General features: G+C 52.2%; 1 protein-coding gene across 4 annotated transcripts in view; it reads right to left on the reverse strand.

The window, feature by feature from the left end:
• DRP2 (dystrophin related protein 2) overlaps positions 1-20122 on the reverse strand; it is a 34800-nt gene that overhangs the window by 10337 nt on the left and 4341 nt on the right. For 2 of the 4 annotated variants that reach the window (XM_055817714.1, XM_027787422.2), the window contains exons 2-11: positions 12324-12477; positions 7673-7806; positions 6710-6866; positions 5449-5569; positions 4652-4920; positions 4018-4164; positions 3421-3499; positions 2164-2224; positions 1694-1755; positions 1345-1419 (exon numbers count right to left, since the gene is read on the reverse strand). In XM_055817714.1, the coding sequence (XP_055673689.1) occupies positions 1345-1419; positions 1694-1755; positions 2164-2224; positions 3421-3499; positions 4018-4164; positions 4652-4920; positions 5449-5569; positions 6710-6866; positions 7673-7806; positions 12324-12431 (1213 nt within the window). In that variant the 5' untranslated portion in view covers positions 12432-12477. Of the gene's footprint in view, positions 1-1344; positions 1420-1693; positions 1756-2163; positions 2225-3420; positions 3500-4017; positions 4165-4651; positions 4921-5448; positions 5570-6709; positions 6867-7672; positions 7807-9784; positions 9937-12323; positions 12478-20122 lie in introns of those variants that run through there. The other 2 variants (XM_027787424.2, XM_027787423.2) reach the window with 2 other exon arrangements.

Genomic DNA, 20122 nt, shown 5'->3' on the forward strand with positions numbered 1-20122 from the left:
GTGGAAAAGTCCTCCCTTCTCCTGTCAAAGCTGCTGACAGGCGCACTGGGGATCCCCAGTTCACACACTGGTACCACATCGCTCCTGCTCGCCCTCATGCCCACACTGCCCATGACTGTGTATGGCTCTGACACGTTCCACACTGCTTCTTTCCTACGTGGCCACTCACTTCTGCAAACCTCTCATCGTGGGGAAGCTGTCTTGGCAGCCTCTTGCCCTTCTCAAGTATGTCTTGAATAAGAAGCACTTATTCATGTTCTTCCACATCATTTCTGGGCTGGAAAGAAGGTGTCAGCACAGCGTATGAGATGCAGGAGACAAGCAACCAAGAATGCACAGGCAGCACAGGGGAGGGCTCTGCTTTGCTCTCTGCCCTTTTCCTCACTATGCTGCTGCATAGACGTCTTTGCAGGGTGGCAGAAGCTAACTGCTGCTTTACCCCGGTTGCACCATGTCCCTGGGTATGGGACAGCCTGGTCACCACAGTGTCATGAAACTACCCCGCAGCCAGGGTTCAACTCCCCCAAACACCAAACCTCCTCTCAGCCTCTCGTTGCCTCTTCCAGGTTTTCACAAGACATCAGGGAGCACAGGTCCACCTGGGACCCCACTGCTGCCTGGTGTATCTCCTCCCAGTTGGGAACAATTAATTCAGGAGGGAGTTTTCCCTCATCCTGCCGCTGTTTAATTTTGACAGAGCCTTAGGCAAGAGGCCTTGCCAAAAACCCTCCAGCAGCCAAGGATGCCCCGTCTATTAGCTTCCCACCTGCCTGCTCACTGATTCCCTCAGAAACTCTTCAGCAGTTTCCGAGGAGCAGCCACCTCTCTGAGCGCCACACATCATGTTGAACTCCTATTGCATTATGTTCACCTGGCTATTAGTCCTCGTTTTAACCGGAGTTCTACCTACAGTGCAAAAGTCGGGTTATTGGTTCCCTTCCTCCTCTAAGCAGTGGAGCGCACTCTGCCCCTGCCAGCGAGGCTGGTTTTGGCTCTGGTACATCCACGGCTTCTCAGGGCTCTGTTGGGCCTCCTGGGCGAGACCCTGACCGGTTGCACAGCTCTGTAACTCTGAACTGGACCTCTTTCTTCTCAAATCCCTTTGCCTAACACCTGCTCTTGAGGCGTTCCCAGCCTAAGCCTGCAAAAAAAGGTGCTGACACAGACAGCTCGCTGGTGGATTTGCTCGGCTTTCCAGCCACAGGCTCATCTTCCTAGTCCTTCTCGCCTCAGCCGCCTGGCCCCTGGTGGGATCCTGCCTTTGATGTGCTGATAAAAGCTTGTGTTAGTTTAATGCCATTATTGAGGGAGACCCAGCAGGAGGGAAATACTTCCCACACTCACATCGCAGGGCTTTTTGCACCCGTCGTAGTTTCATAGCCGTCCGATAAGCTGAGAACTTGATGTTGTTCAAATCCGCTGCAATAACATAGGAAAAGAAGAATTAAACCACAGCTTGACAACCTTATCTCCCGAGCAGGCAGCAGCAGCTGCAGTTCCCAGACACCAGCCCCACCAGCAGAAGCAGAGTGCGTACTGGAGGAGGAGGGGCAGAGCCTGGCAGGGGGTCGCACCCCATTGCTTTGGGGGACCCTGTGCCACAGAGAGGAGCAGGTGCGCTGGGGGATCTCATACAGGACCCCACTGCAAAAAGGCAGATGCTACTGGGATAGTTTCGTGGCAGCCTCCTTACCCAGTGTCTGGTACAACTCCGTCATCTTTGGGTGGTCCCAGCATGTCGTCTGGGCCTGGTGGCTGGAAGGAAAGTAGAAGGAGATCAAAAGTCAAGCTTGGAATTAAGCAGCTGCCATGAGAGAGTAAAGAATGAACCCATCTGGCCCTGGAAGCCAGTCCCCCAGTGCTGCAGATGCTGGGGCTGCTGTATGCTAGTGAGCACGCTCCCAGCCACAGCAGCATGGGGGATGCCCACAGGAGGATGCCCCCATGTGCTGCCAACCTCCCCTCCTTCAAGCCAGAGTCCACCCTCATCTGGGGCGTCTTATCAGGCAGGAAAAGCCTGGCTCTGCCAAGTAGGGGATGACATGCTTCACTGGAGGTCAGTGCTCAGACCAGTCTGCCCAGTGTCCCCTGCTCCTAATTGGTCCCCAGTTTGTTCCCACCGGTCCAGAGAAGACCACAGGCTGCAGCTGGGAGCACACTCACTTGATGTAATATGGCACTTTGTTGGGGGAAATGGCTCGCTCCCAGGGGACCTGGACGGAGGCTGCAAGGAGAGACACACAGATGTCAGTTCAACACCCAACACTCCTTTAGGCTGCTGCTGTTTCTGATGAGAGCCCAGCGGAACTGTGCTCGCATACGGGTGCCTCTGACGAGGCTGTGCCTTCCAAATCACCCACTGGGGCTGCCGGAGTGGGCAAGCAAGTATCACCTATAAGTGGCACAACTTCTGGTCTTGTCAGAGGCGTCTTGCCTCTCTTGAGGCAGGGTATCTAAATCTGGCTGAGCTCAGAACTCGAGAAGAGACACTTCCTGACATTTTTGATGATGCTCAAGGCAATGCTGTGGTCACCAGTGAGCAGGGCTGGGATTCGGGCACACACACAACACTGCGTGTTATGACCAGGCTTGGGCACCCACAGTATCTACTGTTCCCGTTACTCATGCTCTGTGTCAGCTGCAGTATCTCAGGAAGATGAGGATGCATCCCATACCAGTTGCCTGCCACCCTATGTTTGTTATCTAGAGGATGAAAGCCCTTTTTATGACCCACAGCTATTTTCCCTTGTCACAGGCAGCTTATCAATTCCAGCAACTGGAAAAGTCGCTCTTCCTTTCAGAGGACATGGTCTGCAGAGAAACAGAGGCCAACAAACCCCACTGACATCTGAGGACCCTGCAGAGCTCAGCTTTTCTGAGGATGTACCCCAGACTCTGGAGCACAACCTGCTGCCTATCCTTCGCAGGTCTCAGAGCCAGCAGCCGGCAGCAGCTCATCTCTGTAGGAACGGCACTGCTCTGTCCGGCCACATGAATGAAAATCTCCTTAAGGTACACATTTTTGGCCTCTGAGTGACTAACATGGGATGTGGAGGACTACCTTTTCCTGCCATCTATCTTCCTTCTGTTGTCTTGCCCACCCTGTCTCTGAGGCTGGCACGGTCCCAGTATCACCTGGGAGCTGCTGCTGCAAGTGTCACAGCTCTGTGCTCTGAAGGGAAACCACACTGATGTCCCACCCTTGGTCCCACAAGGTGAGGTAGCGCACTAACTTTGGGAGATGCCCACTGCTCTGGTTCCTGTGAACCAGGCACTGGCCTGGGCCCTTTTCTAGCTGCGTGTGTGGCTCTGGGCTCAGCAACAGGACTCTGCGCCCCCTTCCCCCGTGCCACAGCCCCTGCTATGCCATGCTGCAGAGGCAGCCGCATGGCAGGAAGCCAGGAGGACCCACTCACGTACAGGAGAGGAAGTGCTGGGAGCCTGGTCCAAAGTCCCGGTGGGCATCTTGGAGCTGCTTCAGGCGTTCATTTATGGAGGCCTGGGGAACGGGACAGAAGAATTCCGTGGCAGCCCATCAGGCATTTCAGAATGAAGCCCCATGCAGGAAGGCTTGTGGATGGACACAGATATGCCCCAGCATGCAGGTCCTCTTCCTTCCTCCCCTGCCTTAATATTTGCATTTCCCAGTCCACTTAGTCCTCTATACCTCCTCCCACAGGCTGAGGCAGCACAGGCCACATCACCAGCTCATCTGTATCCATATCTTCACAGACATCAACAAAGCCACAGCTGGTACTGGCCTCCTCACCAGATCCCAATTTTCCTCAGACAGCATCTTTTGTTCCTCCCATTGCTTTTTCCTGCTCAAGACCTCTACAGATTTACCAGCCACTTTCCTCACACTGAACTAATGCTCTTCTCCAGGAACACCAGCTGTACCATTCCTGCTATGCCAAGCCTTACTGTATCATCCTTGAAACTCAGCAGTAACAGCCTTTCCCCAGCATCCCCCAGCCTGTGGTTTATTTGCAGTGCTTGGTCCTGACTCCTTCCCACCTGCAGCTGCTTCCAGCGCGTGTTGATCTGCTCCAGGGTACGGGAGTTCTCCATGGATAGGTGAACATCTGAGATGGCAAGCTGGTGTGCAAGATCATTGACCACTTTCACCCCATCCTTCATGGGGGAGAGCTCCTCTTTGAATAGCTGGAGTCCCGTGCCCAGGGGAACAGGCACAGTGTAGGGGAAGAAGGAAAAGAAGCAGGTGAGTGGTCAGGACCTGGATCTGATTCCTCCTCTACAAGCTAGGGTGGGCCAGGGGCTGGCAAGATGCTGCTGACTAACCCTCCCACAGGATACCTTAGTGGGGGGAAAAAAACCCCCGAAACAAAAAAACTCAAACCAGCCAAGCTGGAGATTACTCAAATCTCCTGAGAAGCGAGATGTTGACAATGGCTCATCTATGCTGAGCTGCAAGGGACTCAGCACAGCCAATTCATTGCTCAGGACACTGTGGGCCAAATCCACACTTACAAAGCTAGGGGACTGTCTGAGGAAGGACCTAGCCCCTGAGACCCCAAGTAATGAGGCTGCATTGGACAGAGTAGTCAGAAGGAGCAGCACTGCCCTCCTGGGAGACAACATCTCATCATCTCTGGGGCCAAGGCTGGAGCATTCTCAGAACCAGAAGTACCTTGGTCGACTGGATGTGCTCTGGCAAGGAGTCAATGAAGAGGTCCCCAATGGGTTCCCAGGTTTCACGCACACTTTCAGCCTCATCCAGTGTTGTGCTGAGCTCCTCCATAGCCCCTTTAATCTCTAGCAGCTGCTCCAGGGTCCGTTCGATGTGACGGTGCTGGTCCACGCACCGAGCTGTGAGCTTCTCCCACAGCTCGCTGGCCACATTCGCCTGCTTCCAGACAAAGCGGCTGATGTTTTGGATCCGGTGCCGGGGAGAGACATCTGTGAAGGCAAAGCAGAAGGGGAATGCAGAGCAAAAATAAGAGCCCAGCCCAGAGGAGAGTGTGCAAGAACTGGAGGGAGGGTAGGGGAAGAAGAGACATTGAAAAAGATCTAGGAAAAACTGGAAAGAGGGAGGGAAACCAAGTGAGAATAGTATCTATCTCTGCACCAGCTCCTCTAGGTATCCAGCCTGCTCACAGACCTTTCTGCTCTCTGTCTGTCCTCACAGGCAGAAGCCCTGCTACCCTTTAAAATCCCACCCCAGAGCACATCTGATGCTGTCTCATAAGATGCCCCATCATGGGCTGTGCCAGCAGCCTCTGCCTTCACCAGGACAGAAGCACAGCTCTACACCAGCCCAACCTTTGGCCAAAGGGCTGAAAACAGCCTGGTGCATGATGGCATGAGGCAGAGCATTGATGTGACCCTCTGTGCCACACCAGCCACCTCTACTCCATCTGCTCCAGTCCAGCCCAGGAGAAGCTGTGCTGTGCTATGGGAGAACGAGGAAGGGGGAGCTCCACAGACCTTTGCTTTCTGAAGTTGGTTCTTCTAATTCCTCAAATGGATGCTGGGAAAGGAAAGCCTGTGCTGACTCCAGGACAGAGTAAATGTACGGTCCCCGAGACTTCACTTCTTCCATGAAAGCCTGGAGAGCAGAGCGCAGAGATGAGATGGCAGGCTGAGCTGGAAAACCATACCCCTGCTGCTCCCTCCCCCAGGGCTGCATGATTTATTTGCTCCAGGGCCCAAACCTCACTGGAGATATGGAGAAAAAATAACAGAAATATTTTTGCAGTTCAGGGAAAGAATGACCACCTGCAAGAAGGTGGTTCCTGCAGAGGTTTGGACTGCAGTTTTGCTGGAGGGGGGAGATGGAGCAGTGAGCCCAGAAGGGTGTGTTGAGCCAGGGCTGCACAGGAGGAACTGCTTTATCGATGATGCTTTCACAGGCGCTGCTTGGAGACACTCCTCACTCATGCAGCAAGAGCATGGTCCTGCAAGCAGTCCTTCCAGCAGCTGTTCAGCAGCAAGTCCAGCTGCTGGAGGAGCAAGGAGGGAACAGCAAGATGCCCCAGAGTAGCACATCTGCCAGGGCAGACTTTGGAGGCAGACTGGTTTAGGACATCCTCTCCTCCCCTCCAGCTGCAGCCCCCCACTGGTGCTGTTTGCTGGATCGGCTATTTGTGCATCAGGAAAGTGGCTAGCTCCAGCGACAGTGAGGAGTAGCAACAGTGAGCAACAGTTTAGTTTTGTTTCAAGGTAAAAACAGCTAAAGCCCAACAGCTACTGGCAGCAAGAACAAAATGCTCTGATCAGGGAAGCAGGAAAGCCTGATCTGCCTGGGTTTACCCCAGTTTCAGATATGATGATGGTGTGCTACTGCAGGAATCACTCTTGTCCTGATTACCGGGTCACCCTTAGACGAACCAACCTCCTGAGGCCTCAGGGTCCCAAAAGCAGAGGCCAGCGAGAGGCAGTTCCCTCTCTTGCAGAAGTAGGACATAAGAAAGAAACTAGGAGAGAAGCGATGGGGCCCACCAGCAGCTGCAGCACCTGCAGATGACTTGGGGCTGTAATGCAGATTTATTGTCTAACGCCAGATGGGCTCTGTCTGTCTCATGCCGTGGGTATTTGCTACGGGGCTGGGGCTCTGCCTTCCCACAGGAGGCAGAGATGGAGATGGGCAAGGACCGGTGCACTCACAGGCTGTGGTCCTAGGCAGGGCTGCCCACTTGCAGCTCATCCTAGCAGTGAGTGGCAGCAGGGGAGGCATGAGGGAACATACCGCGTGCATCTCCTTTTCCTGCTGCACCAGGAGGATGTCACCCCGTAGGGGCAGCTGTGCTGAGAGCTCCTCATCCTTCTGCCCGAGCCAGTCTATGATCTCCTGGAGAGGCACCTGCAGCTTCCCACTGTGGTCGGAAAAGGCCTCCAGTCGAGCCCTGGCAGGAGAGCGAGGACAGCAGCAGGGTGGTCAGACAGGCAGGAGAGGAGCAGGTTCCGTTGGGAGGGGAGGCGTAGCACCGTGGTGGGGGTGGTAACCCCTGGGCACCCCCAGGACCCCACCAGTGCCTGGCAGCATGACTCAGCACAGGCTGTGCGTGACCCTCAGATGGCACAGACACTGCACCATCAGGTTGGGTGCAGCACAGAGGCACCGGGGAGGGGACATCACCCCAGAGCAGAGGACAGTCACTCCGCATTCACCGGTGTGTCAGGGCTGTGCTCTGGCCAGCACAGGGGGCTTGGCTCCACATTTACATGACTGGGCACCCTCCAGGAGCCTTGCATTAAGGCAAGAGACGATTAACATGCCCCAGTTAAGTTGTCCATCATGCTGGCTGTGGAGCTGCAACCTCTGATGGTTTGGAAGTCATGTTCCGCCCACACCACGGAGGGGGCTCCTGATAAAGGGACAAGCACAGAGGAGGTGGCAGCAAGGCTGCGGGGCAAAAAGAGACAAACCACAGAGACAGCAGTGGCAGAGGATGGAGAAAGCAGCAGAAAGCAATAAGGAGTGAAGGGAGGGAGAAGAGGATGAGATGGGTGGAAACAGAGGCGGTGATTTTCAGCATGAGGAGAAAGACTCAGAGGTCTGTGTACAAGAGGGGAAACCAAGCCAAGGTCACCATGAATTCGTGTGGCTCATGAAATGAGCAAGTGGAAAAACCTCCTGACAAGCACATGCAGCAGGCAAGGCTGGAAGGCCAGGCCAGCCCTGGAGCTTTCTCCAGACAGGGATTCTTACCGAAGGCTGTGGGATTTCTTTTTGATTTCATTCCAGCAAAGATTCATCTCCAGAGGGACCTGAGGCCCAGCAGCACCACTCAGAGCCCGGGGGGTTACACACGAAGGTCCTGCACCATCCTGCAAGGCTTCAACCTGGGCAGAAACAGAGCCACACTGCATCCAGAGATCACTGCCCGGTGCTTGCGATCCTCAGATGGCACAGACGCTGCACCATCAGGTTGGGTGAAGCACTTTCTGGGGGACACCTACGTGCCTCTGTCCTGACCCTGCCTGGCTTTTCAACCTGCAAGGGGAATGCCCTGCTGCCGGAGGGGTCTGTTAGCAGCTCCAGGGAAGCTCGGGGCCACGCCTGGAGGAAGGATGCAGTGCCGACTCCAGTAGCGCTAAGAGCAAAGGTCGAAGGGAGGGCTTACTGCACGTCTCCTGTTCTGCAGGATCCCTGTTATCCAGTTATGAATTTACCCCCCAGTTATCCAGCAATGAACTTATCTCACTGCTAAGTGTTAAATCAGAGCTGGCCTGTGTGTTACAGCCCCTGCAGGGCTAACAGTGATTTCTTTCCACACCATACAGGGCTGCTGTGATTCAGGAAGAGACAAGCACCATGGGTCCTTTACACCATCCCCAGTACTGAGACCTGCCACCTGCTCCCCTACAGAAGCACAAGGATATTCCCTGACTGCACAGCAAATCTGAGATGCTGCTTCTCATCCACAGATGCTGCTTCTCCTCCACACCTCTCCAGAATGAGCAGTGGTGGGAAGGATGTTCTTGAGCGGCCGGGGAGCAGATGGCAGCAAATCCTAACCCAGCCGCATGAAGGAAGCACAATTTGCACCACACCATTCAGCCTGGAAAATGAGATGCTGGTCCCTGGACAACAAATCCTCATTGGATGGGGGAAGGAATCCTCTCCTAAGCCTTTAGCACTGCATCATGATGGCAGTGAAGACATCGTTGCACTTTCTGGTGACAGCAACACACACCAGCAGGACTAGGAGCATCTCACATAGGACTCTGAGTGAGACAGAATTTCCTCTCCAAAAAAACATAGCTTGTTGTGCAAAACACAGCGACACATTGATTTCCACAAGTGAGACGTTGATGTGCTTTGTTGGGGAAATGTCAGCCTTTCAATCTAATGCTACTTTGATGTTAGAGCTAATTTGTGATAATTATCCCCAGATGATTAATCAACCATAATGAACCACATTAGTACTTTCTAAACAGCACATGCAACAGGTACTCCTTTGCGAGAGAAGGGCAGCTGCTTCTGGGGGAAAGCAGCAGCTCTTCCAAGGGGAACATGCAGATATTTGTCACTTATCCTGTCCAAGAGCTCACAGAGTTGTCCATGGGACAGAGCCAGCCAAGCTAAGGAGAACATCAGGTGGGAAGAAGCCACCAGACAAGCAATTTGGCCAGACAGCTGAAGCAATATCCCCTTCATGCCAGTTCTCAGAGAGAAATCAAATTATCAACAAGACAGGTGTTAAGTTTGCTTCATCTAAAAACATCTAACACCAGGCTGTTCTCTGCCTCCCCAGCCTGCCGCTCCAGGAGCATCAAGAAAAGAGAGAAAACCATCACCCACAGAGTTCACAGGAATCTTGGGGCCATGAATAATAAACCACTCAAGGTAAAACTTCTGCTTACACATAGAAAAATCAATACTCTGCATGTGCACATCCTCATGACACAGAAGTAGGTTAGCCCCACAGTACTGCTAGGGAGCACTCAGCCTCCCCTCTGTCCCAGGGGATACCAAAGGAGGGGATCAGCTCCACCTGGGTGCAAGTGTAACTGCAGCACAACTCAGCAGACAACACAGTCCTCCCAGCCTTGTTTAAGAAAAGACTAAAAGCCCACAAGCCTGTGCCTCACAGGCCATGCCCAGTAAATAGCCAGTGACAGTGGCCAAGCAGGGGCCAGGTGTTGAACATCTGCTTCCCCTAGAACAAAAGCCTGCAAATGAGCAGAGGGAAAAAGCAGTGCCTTCCCTCTGAGCATCCCCTAGGCATCCCTCCGCCAGAGCCCCAGCAGTGGGAGCCTGGCCCTGCATTCCCCCTCCACCCTTGAACAGCTTTATTTTCAGGTGCAGAACACTCACGCAGGCTCTGACGAGCGCATCTACCTGTGCTTTGCCACAGATCCTCCGCAGGGCCGCTCAGCTTTGCCGGAGGAGCAGGCATCGCCTCCCACCCCTCCGGGTGCCACCAGGCAGCACTCGCAGGGAAGCAGGCAAGTGCTGTGTGCTTAGCAGAGCAGGGCCACCCTGAGAACTGACCCCCCAGGAATGTGGAGGGGGGCGGCAATGCCTCGCACCCAGCCTCAATCCCAGCTTTGTCCAGTGGCATTCCAGCAGCCTCCAACCTGCCTTAACCCTGGTAGTGCCACCATGACTGCCCGCAAAGCAGGCAGAGATCTGTCCCCTGCCAGGCACCCTGGTGTGGGAAAGACCCTTGTGGGAAGTTGGCTGGGTGCAGAGGGATTGCAGCAGGCACTGGCGAAGAGCCGTCTCTGCAAAGGTGATGGTGAGCTGAGCTGGGGTGACCAGCAGAGACCTTGGCCTCAGATGCAGGGCAGGATGCACATGCAGCACAGACAGGAGTGTCTCCTAGGGAGGAGATTTACCCAGGGAATGGTCCCAGCAAGCTTTGGCTACTGAGAAGGTAAATGGGTCCTTGAGACCTAACCCCCAAGAAGCCAAAGATGCTCTCCTTACCCCGACATGACCCAGCTCAGTGCTGGGGCCAGCACAGATGTTCCTGCCTGCCTGGACTGGGTGTAAAAGTTTGTTTTTGCCAGAAGGCTCTGGGCTGGCTCCTTGTGCCCCCCACAGTTCTGCCACCCAGCATTGTTTCCATGCTCTCCTCCACCTACAGGGAGGGAATGAAAAGCTCCCTGTATCTCTCCCTCTCTTGCCCTCCTTCCCTGCCTGTATATCAGACTGCTGCTGTCTCTTCCCCTGGGACCAGCACGGCCAGCCGCTTCTCCTCGCCACCTCCCAGGCCAACAGATGCAGGACCAGCTCTCAGACTGGGGGAGGCTTCAGCAAGGTCAGGGCACAGCTAAGGATGGGCTTTCTGCAGCCTGCTGGGAGCTTTCAGGACAGGCAAGGACAAGAGAGGAAGGCTCTTTCCTAGGTGGTAGCACCTACACCTGTGAGGAGGGCATGGCAGAACCTCTGAACGAAGTGAGCTGTCACTAACACTGCAGCAGCCAGCAGGTACATGGCACCCAACACACTGATGCACACACAGCAGAAAGCCAGGCTCAGGTGGGGACCAGGGGAAAACTGTGGTGGGTATGACCCAACCTGAGGATGTTTGCACCCTCCCTGTGTGTCATCTTGCAGCTTAGTGGTGGTGGGTCCAACAGGTCATCCTTTCTCAGCCCCTCCCCCCTAGCAAACCCCACAACACTCTGCTCCTGTCATAGAGGCTTGGACTGCTCAGGCAGCTCATTTGCCGGTTCATCCTGTTCTATCCCTCTCCCTCCTTACTTCATCTGCTGGGCTGTTCATTAGCTACCCATGCACTGGCCCGGTAGCGGCTACCTAACAGCCACCCCAGGGCCAATAAGCTCCGACTCAGCTATCAAGAGCCTGCCCCAGCTGTAAGCCTCATCCTTGCATGCTGGCAAGGCTCCAGAGACAGCTCTGCCTTCTTCCTGCAGACTCTGGTTCTCTGGGGCAGGATGGGTCCAGACGGATGGCAAGGCACAGCATGGAGGAGCCCCAGGCTGAGCTTTTGCTCTTCATGTTTGAAGCATGATGAAAAGGGGAAGGCAGAGCCAGAGACCCCATTCATCCTGGGAACAACACTGCCAGTGCCCGAGGAAAACTTTGGCACCGTCCATCAGGCTCTTGTCAGGTGAGAGATGCCCTGGGGCCAACAGCTACAGGCAGCAAAGGGTGAGCCCCGCTCTAGCAGAGCAAGGCAGTGCTTCCCCAGCCTTGCTGTCCTGGGTGACCCAGGGCAAGGTGCTAAACCAGCTTGTGACAGCTCAGTGCAGAGCACAGGCAGCTTTGCAGACAGTTGCCAGCACAGCTGTCTGATCTGCTATGCTCTCCCTGCCATTTACCCCGGGACCCCAGAGACCTTTACCTCTGCCTGGCTTTGGTGAGCAGCCTGACCTGCCAACTCAGAGACCCTCGAGGAAGGAGGAGAGACACCAACAGTAAGAACCCACTCTCCGTTCCTCAAGATAACTAGACTAGAAAGAAGTCAGATTCCTCCTTTGCCTTACAGCATTCACCAGGGGCTTATCCCAAGCTCTTCTCTGCAACCAGGAAGGTTAGAAACATACATTTTCAACAAAAGCTGATGTTCTTCCAAGTTCCCAGGAAAAAAAGTAAACCCAACCAAATACACAAGAGCTGTTAACGGTGGCCTCTTGCTCTTTATTTTGAAGGAAGCTTGAAATCCAGCTCTGCAGGTTGTCTCTATTCCTCTACTTTGGGAAACACTTTGCAGCCAAAACGCTCGAGGAAAGCTAACGCTCTCATTAAATGCGAGCCAATGGGGGGTTGGAGCTAACAGCTTTCCCTGCCATCAGGAACAGAGGTCCGTCCTGGTTTGCTCCACAGATATTTGCAACCGCTGCAAAAAGCTGCCATGTGAAAGGCTCCCAAACCCAGCTCTTACCTGAGACAGCGGGTGGGCAGTGCTGCTGTGCCGCGCCTGGTCTGTGACGTGCCACTCAGGACACCGTGGGAGGACATAAGGCCATTCCTGCATCACCAGGGGCTGCATCAGAACCGATGTTCATGGGGATGGAGACAGCTCTAGGCATGAGCACCTGAAAAACAGTGTGAGAGTCTCTGGGTCAGCTTGCACCTCCTCATGGAGCTGAGCCCCTTCCCAGCTGCCTAGCGTGCTGTCTTCACCAAGGTTGAATACTAAAAGGATAAATTTTTTTTAATATATTTGTACTAACGTTGCAATTTTTTTTCATCTAAATGTACCATTTTTTTTTTATTTAGTTATACAGTTTGCGGTAATGATAAACTGTATTAGTGAGTCCTGCAAATTATGTTGTATTTTCAAAAGGTGTTGGGTTTCTTGAACCACAGGGGATGCCCAGGTTTTAAAGGAAGAGTGGAAGAGAGGATCTCACCATCACGACCACTTATTTTTAGAAATACTAGGCATATCTCCATTAGTAGAAAGGAACATTGCCTAGACCGTTAGTCCTCCATACATGCATCTCATAGTACCAGCTACTTTTTTATGAGTTTTTACTCATAAAGTAATGAGTTATAGAATTTCCATTTGTAATTCCATTTTTAAAACTGCATGACCTGTAAAGCCAGTTAGCAGCGGTCCCTTGTCTGTTCTATAGGTCTGAAATGCAACCTCTGGTCACAGTGTTGCTTCTTTTGTTGTTTGGACTCTGATTAAGCTAAAATAGTGATTTATCCCACTGCCAGCATCATCTCAGCTTTACAGAAAACCATGAGAAAATAAAGCCCAGAGAAAATGGTTCAATGTAATATTTACCTGAATCTGGCAAATTTCTAGAACTGAAGCACAATCCCACAAGTCTGCATTTGGCCATGAAAGGAGCTGAGCACCAACATGTTCATAGCAGGATGGAGACCTAACAGCCAAAAGCTGTGAACACTATGCAGGGCTTTGCCCAGACCAGATGCAGCACACCTGAGGTCAGATGAGCAAATCAAGAGTGATGCTTGAATACTGCATGTGATGGGTCAAGAGGCAGTGCTGAGGTACTACGCTGTCTCCTGTCCAGCCTGCTGCCTAACTTGGCGATGGCTTTTCTACTTTTAGAGGGAAGGCTCCAGCAGCCAGGCCTCATATCCAAGTGGAGATGGGGCTGCTTCCAAGGTACAGACAGAGCAATGCTGCTGGAAGAAGGTCATGGGGTCCTTCACACACAGATCACTTGGACCAGCTGAGAAACTTCCTGCTTGGCCTTGGCAGGGCAGGAGCAGGCAGCGTGTCCTGCACAGCCAGCAATTGCATCGGGCAGCCGGGCAAGGAGAAAGCCCCTAGGCCCTAGTACACACTGCCCATCTCTCATACTTTCACATCCATCACTTGCCCACCTGAGTTTTCACTGCCTCTGCCATTATACACATTAAAAGAACAGCTTATCCCGTTATGATTGTTTTTAATCCCTTGGCAATTTCTACAGCCGTAATTCTCTCCTCGTCCCACAGAACAGCCTGTGCTGAGCTCTCCAACATGCCGATAATCCAAGGTCCTATCCTCTACCCCTCCTGCCCATTTGCACAAACGAACATCACAGACTGTGCATCACAGCACCCTCACCCTGCTCCTTTCCCAGTGCAGGCAGGGTTATTAGGACACATTAATAGCTACAGACTCCAGGGTCTCCAAATGCCCCCAGCCTCCCAGGGTAAGTTCACCTCATGCCAGGCAACTCCAAGGGTACAGTGGATGATTTCTGTCTTACCACATCCTATTACCACGACCCTACCAGGCTCCTGAACTCCTTCAGCAATGAGAAGGTCTATCGGGACACAGAGCCATGGCACAAGGGAACTAAAGCCCATCTGAGTCAGCAGTCAAAGAACAAGATCAAGCTGGAAAGCTAAGTGCCAGCAAAGGCCACTACCTCAAGCATGTCCTGTGCAATACCCTGCTTACATAGAAAACTTCCTGCAAGTTTGATGGCGATGGCTCCGCTGCTCTTTGCCACTCTGCAATAGCAAAGACAAAGCCCAGGTGTGGAGAACGCAAGCTAATGTGGAAATAACTCAGCCACACGGCAGCCAGCACAAAGCAGGACATTCGGTGGGAGAGAGACAACCAGATGGTGAGACGCGACTGCAAGCAAACCACCAGCTACATATGATCCCTTGCCAAATTCCCTGCTATTATAGGAACCAGGCAAGGAGCAATGCTCTTGATCTGCTTTGCTCCTCTGCCATGGGACGCAAAATAGCTCCAGCTCTTGCACTTTTACTGTAGTGCTTCAGTACGGCACTGTGTCTGGGCACTGCAGCACATGGAGTAGATGTTTTGTGGATGCTTCCTGGCTAAATGTCTGCTGCTGGCTGCCTGCAGCTGTCAGAAACAAAACCTGTGATCCACCTTGCCTCTTCCACACCAGCACTCACCCTCTGCACTCTGTTCTAGGTTGGTGCTGGAGCCCCAGCACGCTACAGGCAAAGGACAACATCAGTCAAAAAAGATTGAAGTTTTGGCAACTAAAACAACCATCCCCACAGCCTACTACAATCCTCTACTTGAAAAGGACTTGAAAAACTCTCCTTTGGAGGACTTGGGGAGCAATGTGGTCAGGCAGGCCAATCAGATTTAAAGCAAGGTTGATCCCCTGGGCACATTTCTGTGCAAGAAGGAAAAATATCACGGCCCATGGGAGCAGAAGGAGGTGAGAATTTCCATAGGAGAACATCACAGGAATTTTACAGTTACCATGGTGCAGGCACTGGGGCACTGCACCCATGCAGTGGAGAGAGCAAGGAGTGAAACCTTTCCCACAGGTCTGTCTCATCTTTGCTGGAGGTCCCCACTCCAGGCCCAAAGGTGATCAGACCCTTCCTCAGAAGGATCAGGTACAATCTCGTTACACCATGCTGTTTTGCATCCTATCCTCCCACATGAGAAGCACCCAACACTTGCCTCTGCTCTTAGTACACCTTGAGGAACGAAGCATGAGACATCTCAGTGCTGTGTTACATTTCAACAGTTGAATGCTTGGGCATTAGGGTGTATTCAAAACAAAGTCGTTGCCTTTTTCCTCTTCCTACCTGAGCTGTACCTGTTCAGTACACTTCAGCAGTGGGGATGGCCTTTGCTCAACCAGTTCTGCTGCAGCTCTGCCACACAACGTACTGCTCCGCTCAGTGATCTCTGCACTCTTACTATTTACAGACCGATTGCAGCAGCAGCACAGGCTGGAGAGGCAGCGTTCAGGTGCACAGGCTATGCCCCGTCTCCCGCAGCATCTCACCTCCATCCCGGCCAAGGGTAAGATCGCAGCTTGCCACCAAGTGTGCGTGCTGCGCGGTGTATTTCTGCCATTTCGCGCATTTGCTTAAAATCCTCCTGATGCAAATCCACATCCAAACTCTCTCAAACAACAAGGGAATTCACACTGCAGCTGACCTGCTTCAGTAAACATGATTCCCAGGATTTGGGACGTGCCGAGGAAGCTAGAGACCAATGTCAGATGTTGAATTTCCAGCTCTCTACTACGTATAACAGCAGCAAATACAGCATATAGGTCAAGAGGTCTCTCAATCACAAGGCTTATGCTTTGAATTACTATTTTCCTCCAAAATGTTCTTTCTGGGCTACAACTTTTTTGCCTATAAGGAACAAAATATGGCAACATTTTGAGGCAAAGCAGTTCAGCCTTTATCCCATGAAGGGAATGGAAATATAAACATGTCCCATGCTGCTGGAAATGGTAATGAATTTGTTGTTGTTTAACTTACTGCGCAAGAGAAGTAATAACATTTTAGCTCAGCATGCTCAGTGTCCTTTAAGGGGAAAGGTGGGAGGTTTGTGGATATTTCAAAGTTCAGCTCCCATGTAGATCCTAACAAAGGGAGCATTCCCAAGCTGGCAGACAGCAGGACTCCCTCGACAGCGCAATTGCACATCCTGTTCCAGCAAAAATTGTTTTCTGCATGTGTAAGTAAATAGTTTAAGCCTTAGATCGAGGGCCAGCAGACCTACTTCTCAAGACCCGCTAGGTCAAGGTTTGGTGAGAGAGGAGGAAGAGAAGTCTTTGTCCTGCTGGGACCAAGCATACAAACAACACAACTCCCTCTTAGAGCACGGGCCTTTAGTCTCCATCTCTTTACAAACCAGGAATAGAAACCCAAACACACTCCTTAAAAAGAGTCACCTCAGTCTCCTGGTTCTCACTCGCTCCTGTGTACAAGGAAAAGGGAAAAGGACTATCAGCAACCTTCCACACGAGCGGGCATTTACAATCCCGTCATCCAAGGGCTAAAATCCAAGATGCCAAAGCTGCGGCTAGGCTTCATACTGCACCTCCACCTAAGCACCATGTCCCCTTCAATAATTAGAATGAAGAGTCCTTCAATTAAGCCGCTGTCCTTAAGAAGGAAAAAAATATTTTTGCTATATCTGCCAGTGAGCAAGTGGCACAGAAGATGCCTTTCTCACTGAGGGGGGTGTGTGAAGTGGGGCACTCCCGCATCTAATGATCTGCATTCTTAAATGATCACTTAGACTTTGGGCTCATAACCAAAACGTTATTTTAATTCAATGGATAAATAGGTGCCACAGGTCCCAGTAAAGAAGCAACACCTGTTCTGCTGGCTCACTTGCTCTCCACTTTCCCAAGCAAAAGAATACGCAAAAACTCAAGCTGAAAAATTTCACCAGTTGGTTTTGCACCAGGAAACTGGGGCGATGATGTCCCCAGCTAACCAGGTGAGTGTGGGTGCATGACTACAACATGGCTGTGCAGAACCAACTGCTCCTCTCTCTGCTTAAAAATAACTTCCAGGAATTCATTTAGGAACACTGAAACAAAAATTTCTTTCACATGCCATTTCAGACTCCTGGCTGGGTTTTAAGCTGCTCTCTCCAAAACTCAGTTTGCCTAGGAATTCTTCCCATCTCCTTTCCCTTCAATTAGACAAGTACTACGAATAATTACCTGAGCACCTTGAGGACCCAGCTGTAAACACACAGCCCTGCTGTGCTGGACACAGAGAAGTTGCAGTCTGATGGACCCCACAGACAAAAGGAGCAAGGGAAGGAGCAAACATCCTCCAGCCTCCCAAAAGGGACAGCACGCGAGCAATAACCTGCCTAATGACCAAAAGGTTCCACCAACCATAGAAACTGAGCCCAGTTCTTCAGAGACTCAGTCGTGTTCTGTAGCCCTGAAACCAGCCTGTCTAAACCCACTAAAAAGCCTGAGTCTTGTCTTTCTCCTCCAAGCGTTAGAGGCAGGAAAGGAGCCTTGTCACCTTGTGAAAAATGCCCCTTGGCCAGATGGTAGAACTGACCAGCCGTGGTGGGAAGGGGCACCCCTACCCCACCGCAACAGCCAAGGTAACGCTGCCCTACCTTTTGGCTTCCTCCACACTTTTTTCTCATTCTCATTGTCAAACTAACATCTGTTTCTCTGTACTGAATATTCCACTGTGACCCCACCAAGTTTGTCTTTACTATAAAGTCCCAGTCAAAGCCTGGGATGCTCCGGCCTCCTGAGGCCACGCATTTCATAAGCAGGCTGCACGCCACATGAAGCCACGTTTCCTTCCCTTTCTTCAGATTTATCAGAGTGACCTTATTCTTATGCTAAGGGAAACAGCAAAGGAAAATGAGATAGAACTATTTTGCCTCGATTCTGAAAAGCTCAGTTTCATCTTTATACACCTTTGAAAATAAGGTTTTTTGAAGACCGAATTCTTTCTGGTCAGTATGGCTTGTTTCATGAGACTTGCAGTTCTTCTTTTGTGCTTTTATCATAGGCATCCAGCCTAAAGTGAAGGTCTTGCCTCACATGGAATGGTCAGGGTTGGAAGGGACCTCTGGAGATCACCTAGTCCAGCCCCTCACCAAAGCAGGGTCAGCTGGGGCAGGCTGCACAGAGTCATGTTCAGCTGGGTTTTGAACATCTCCAGAGAAGAAGACTGCACAACCCCTCTGGGCAGCCTGTCCCAGGGCTCTGTCATCTTCATGGTAAAGAAGTTCTTCCTCATGTTAAGAAGGAACTTCTTGTGTTTCAGTTTGTGCCCATTGCCCTGTCACTGGGCACCACTGAAAGGAGCCTGGCCCTGTCCTCTCGACACTCACCCTTAAGGTATTTGCAGACACGGATAAGACCCCATCTCAGTTTTCTCTTCTCCCAGCTGAAGAGGCCCAGCTCTCCCAGCCCTCCCTCATCAGGGAGATGCTCCAGTCCCCCCATCCTTTCTGTAGCTCTGAACTGGACCCTCCCCAGTATCTCCCTGTCTCTCCTGAACTGGGGAGCCCAGAACTGGATGCAGCACTCTAGATCCAACCTCACCAGGGCAGAGTAGAGGGGGAGGATCACCTCCCTCAACCTGGTGGCCATGCTTCTAATGCCCCCCAGGGTCCCATTGGCCTTCTTGGCCACCCGGACACACTGCTGGCCCATGGGCAACTTGCTGCCAACCAGAACTCCCAGGTCCTTCTCTGCAGAGCTGCCTCCCAGCAGGTCAGCCCCAGCCTGTACTGGTGCCTACATCTGTCCCTCCCCGGGGGCAGGACCCTACACTGGCCTTTGTGGAACTTTATTGCGTTCCTGTTCACCCAACCCTCCAGCCTGCCCAGGTCTCGCTGAATGGCAGCACAGCCTCTGGGGCATCAGCTGCTCCTTCCAGTCCTGAATCATCACCAAACCTGCTGAGGCTGCTCTCTGTCCCTTCATCCCAGTCATTGGTGGATAAATGGAACAGGACTGGACCCAGCGCTGACCCCTGGGGAACACAACAAGCTACAGCCTCCAGCCAGACTCTGCAGCATTGATCACAACCCGCTGAGCTCTGCCACTCAGCCAGTTCTCAACCCACCTCACTGTCCACTCATCAAACCCACACTTCCTGAGCTTATATACAAGGATGTTATAGGAGACAGTGTCAAAAGTCTTGCTGAGGTCAAGGTGACAACATTCACCACTCTTTCCTCATCTACCCAGGCAGTCATTCCATCAGAGAAGGCTATCAGGTTGGTCAGGCATAATTTCCCCTTGGTGAATCCATGTTGACTGTTCCTGACGACCCTCCTTTCCTCCATGTGCTTCAAGATGACCACCAGGATGAACCGTTCCATCACCTTTCCAGGGACGGAGGTGAGGCTGACCAACCTGTAGTTTTCTGGGTCCTCCTCCTTGCCCGTTTGGGAGACTGGAATGACACTGGCTTTCCTTCAGCCCTCATACACCTCTCCTGTTCTCCATGACCTTTCAAAGATGATGGAGAATGCCTTGGCAATAACATCTGCCAGCTCCCTCACCTCTCGGGCGTGCATGCCATCGGGGCCCATGGATTTGTGGGTGTCAGGTTTGCTTAAGTGGTCTCTAACATGATCCTCCCCAACCAAGGGAAAATCTTCCTTTCTCTAGACTTCCTCTCTTACCTCCATGGTCTGGGAAACTGGAGGGCTGGCCTTGGCAGTGAAGACTGAAGTAAAGACAACATTTGGTAATTCCACCTCCTCTGTGTCCTTCGTCACCAGGGCACCCACCTCATTCAGAAGTAGGACCACATTTTTCCTAGTCATCCTTTTCCTGCTGATGTACTTGAAGAAGTCCTTCTTGTTGTCTTTGACCTCCCTCAACAGATTTAATTCCAAACAGACCTTAGCCTTCCTCACCACCTCCCTGCATGTTCTGACAAGGTCCTAAGTGGCCTGTCCCTTTTTCCACAACCCATAAACTTCCTTCTCCTATGTGAGGTTTGCCAGAAGCTCCTTGCCTA

This window comes from Falco peregrinus, chromosome 13 (assembly GCF_023634155.1).
Source record: "Falco peregrinus isolate bFalPer1 chromosome 13, bFalPer1.pri, whole genome shotgun sequence".
Taxonomy (NCBI): Eukaryota; Metazoa; Chordata; class Aves; order Falconiformes; family Falconidae; genus Falco; species Falco peregrinus.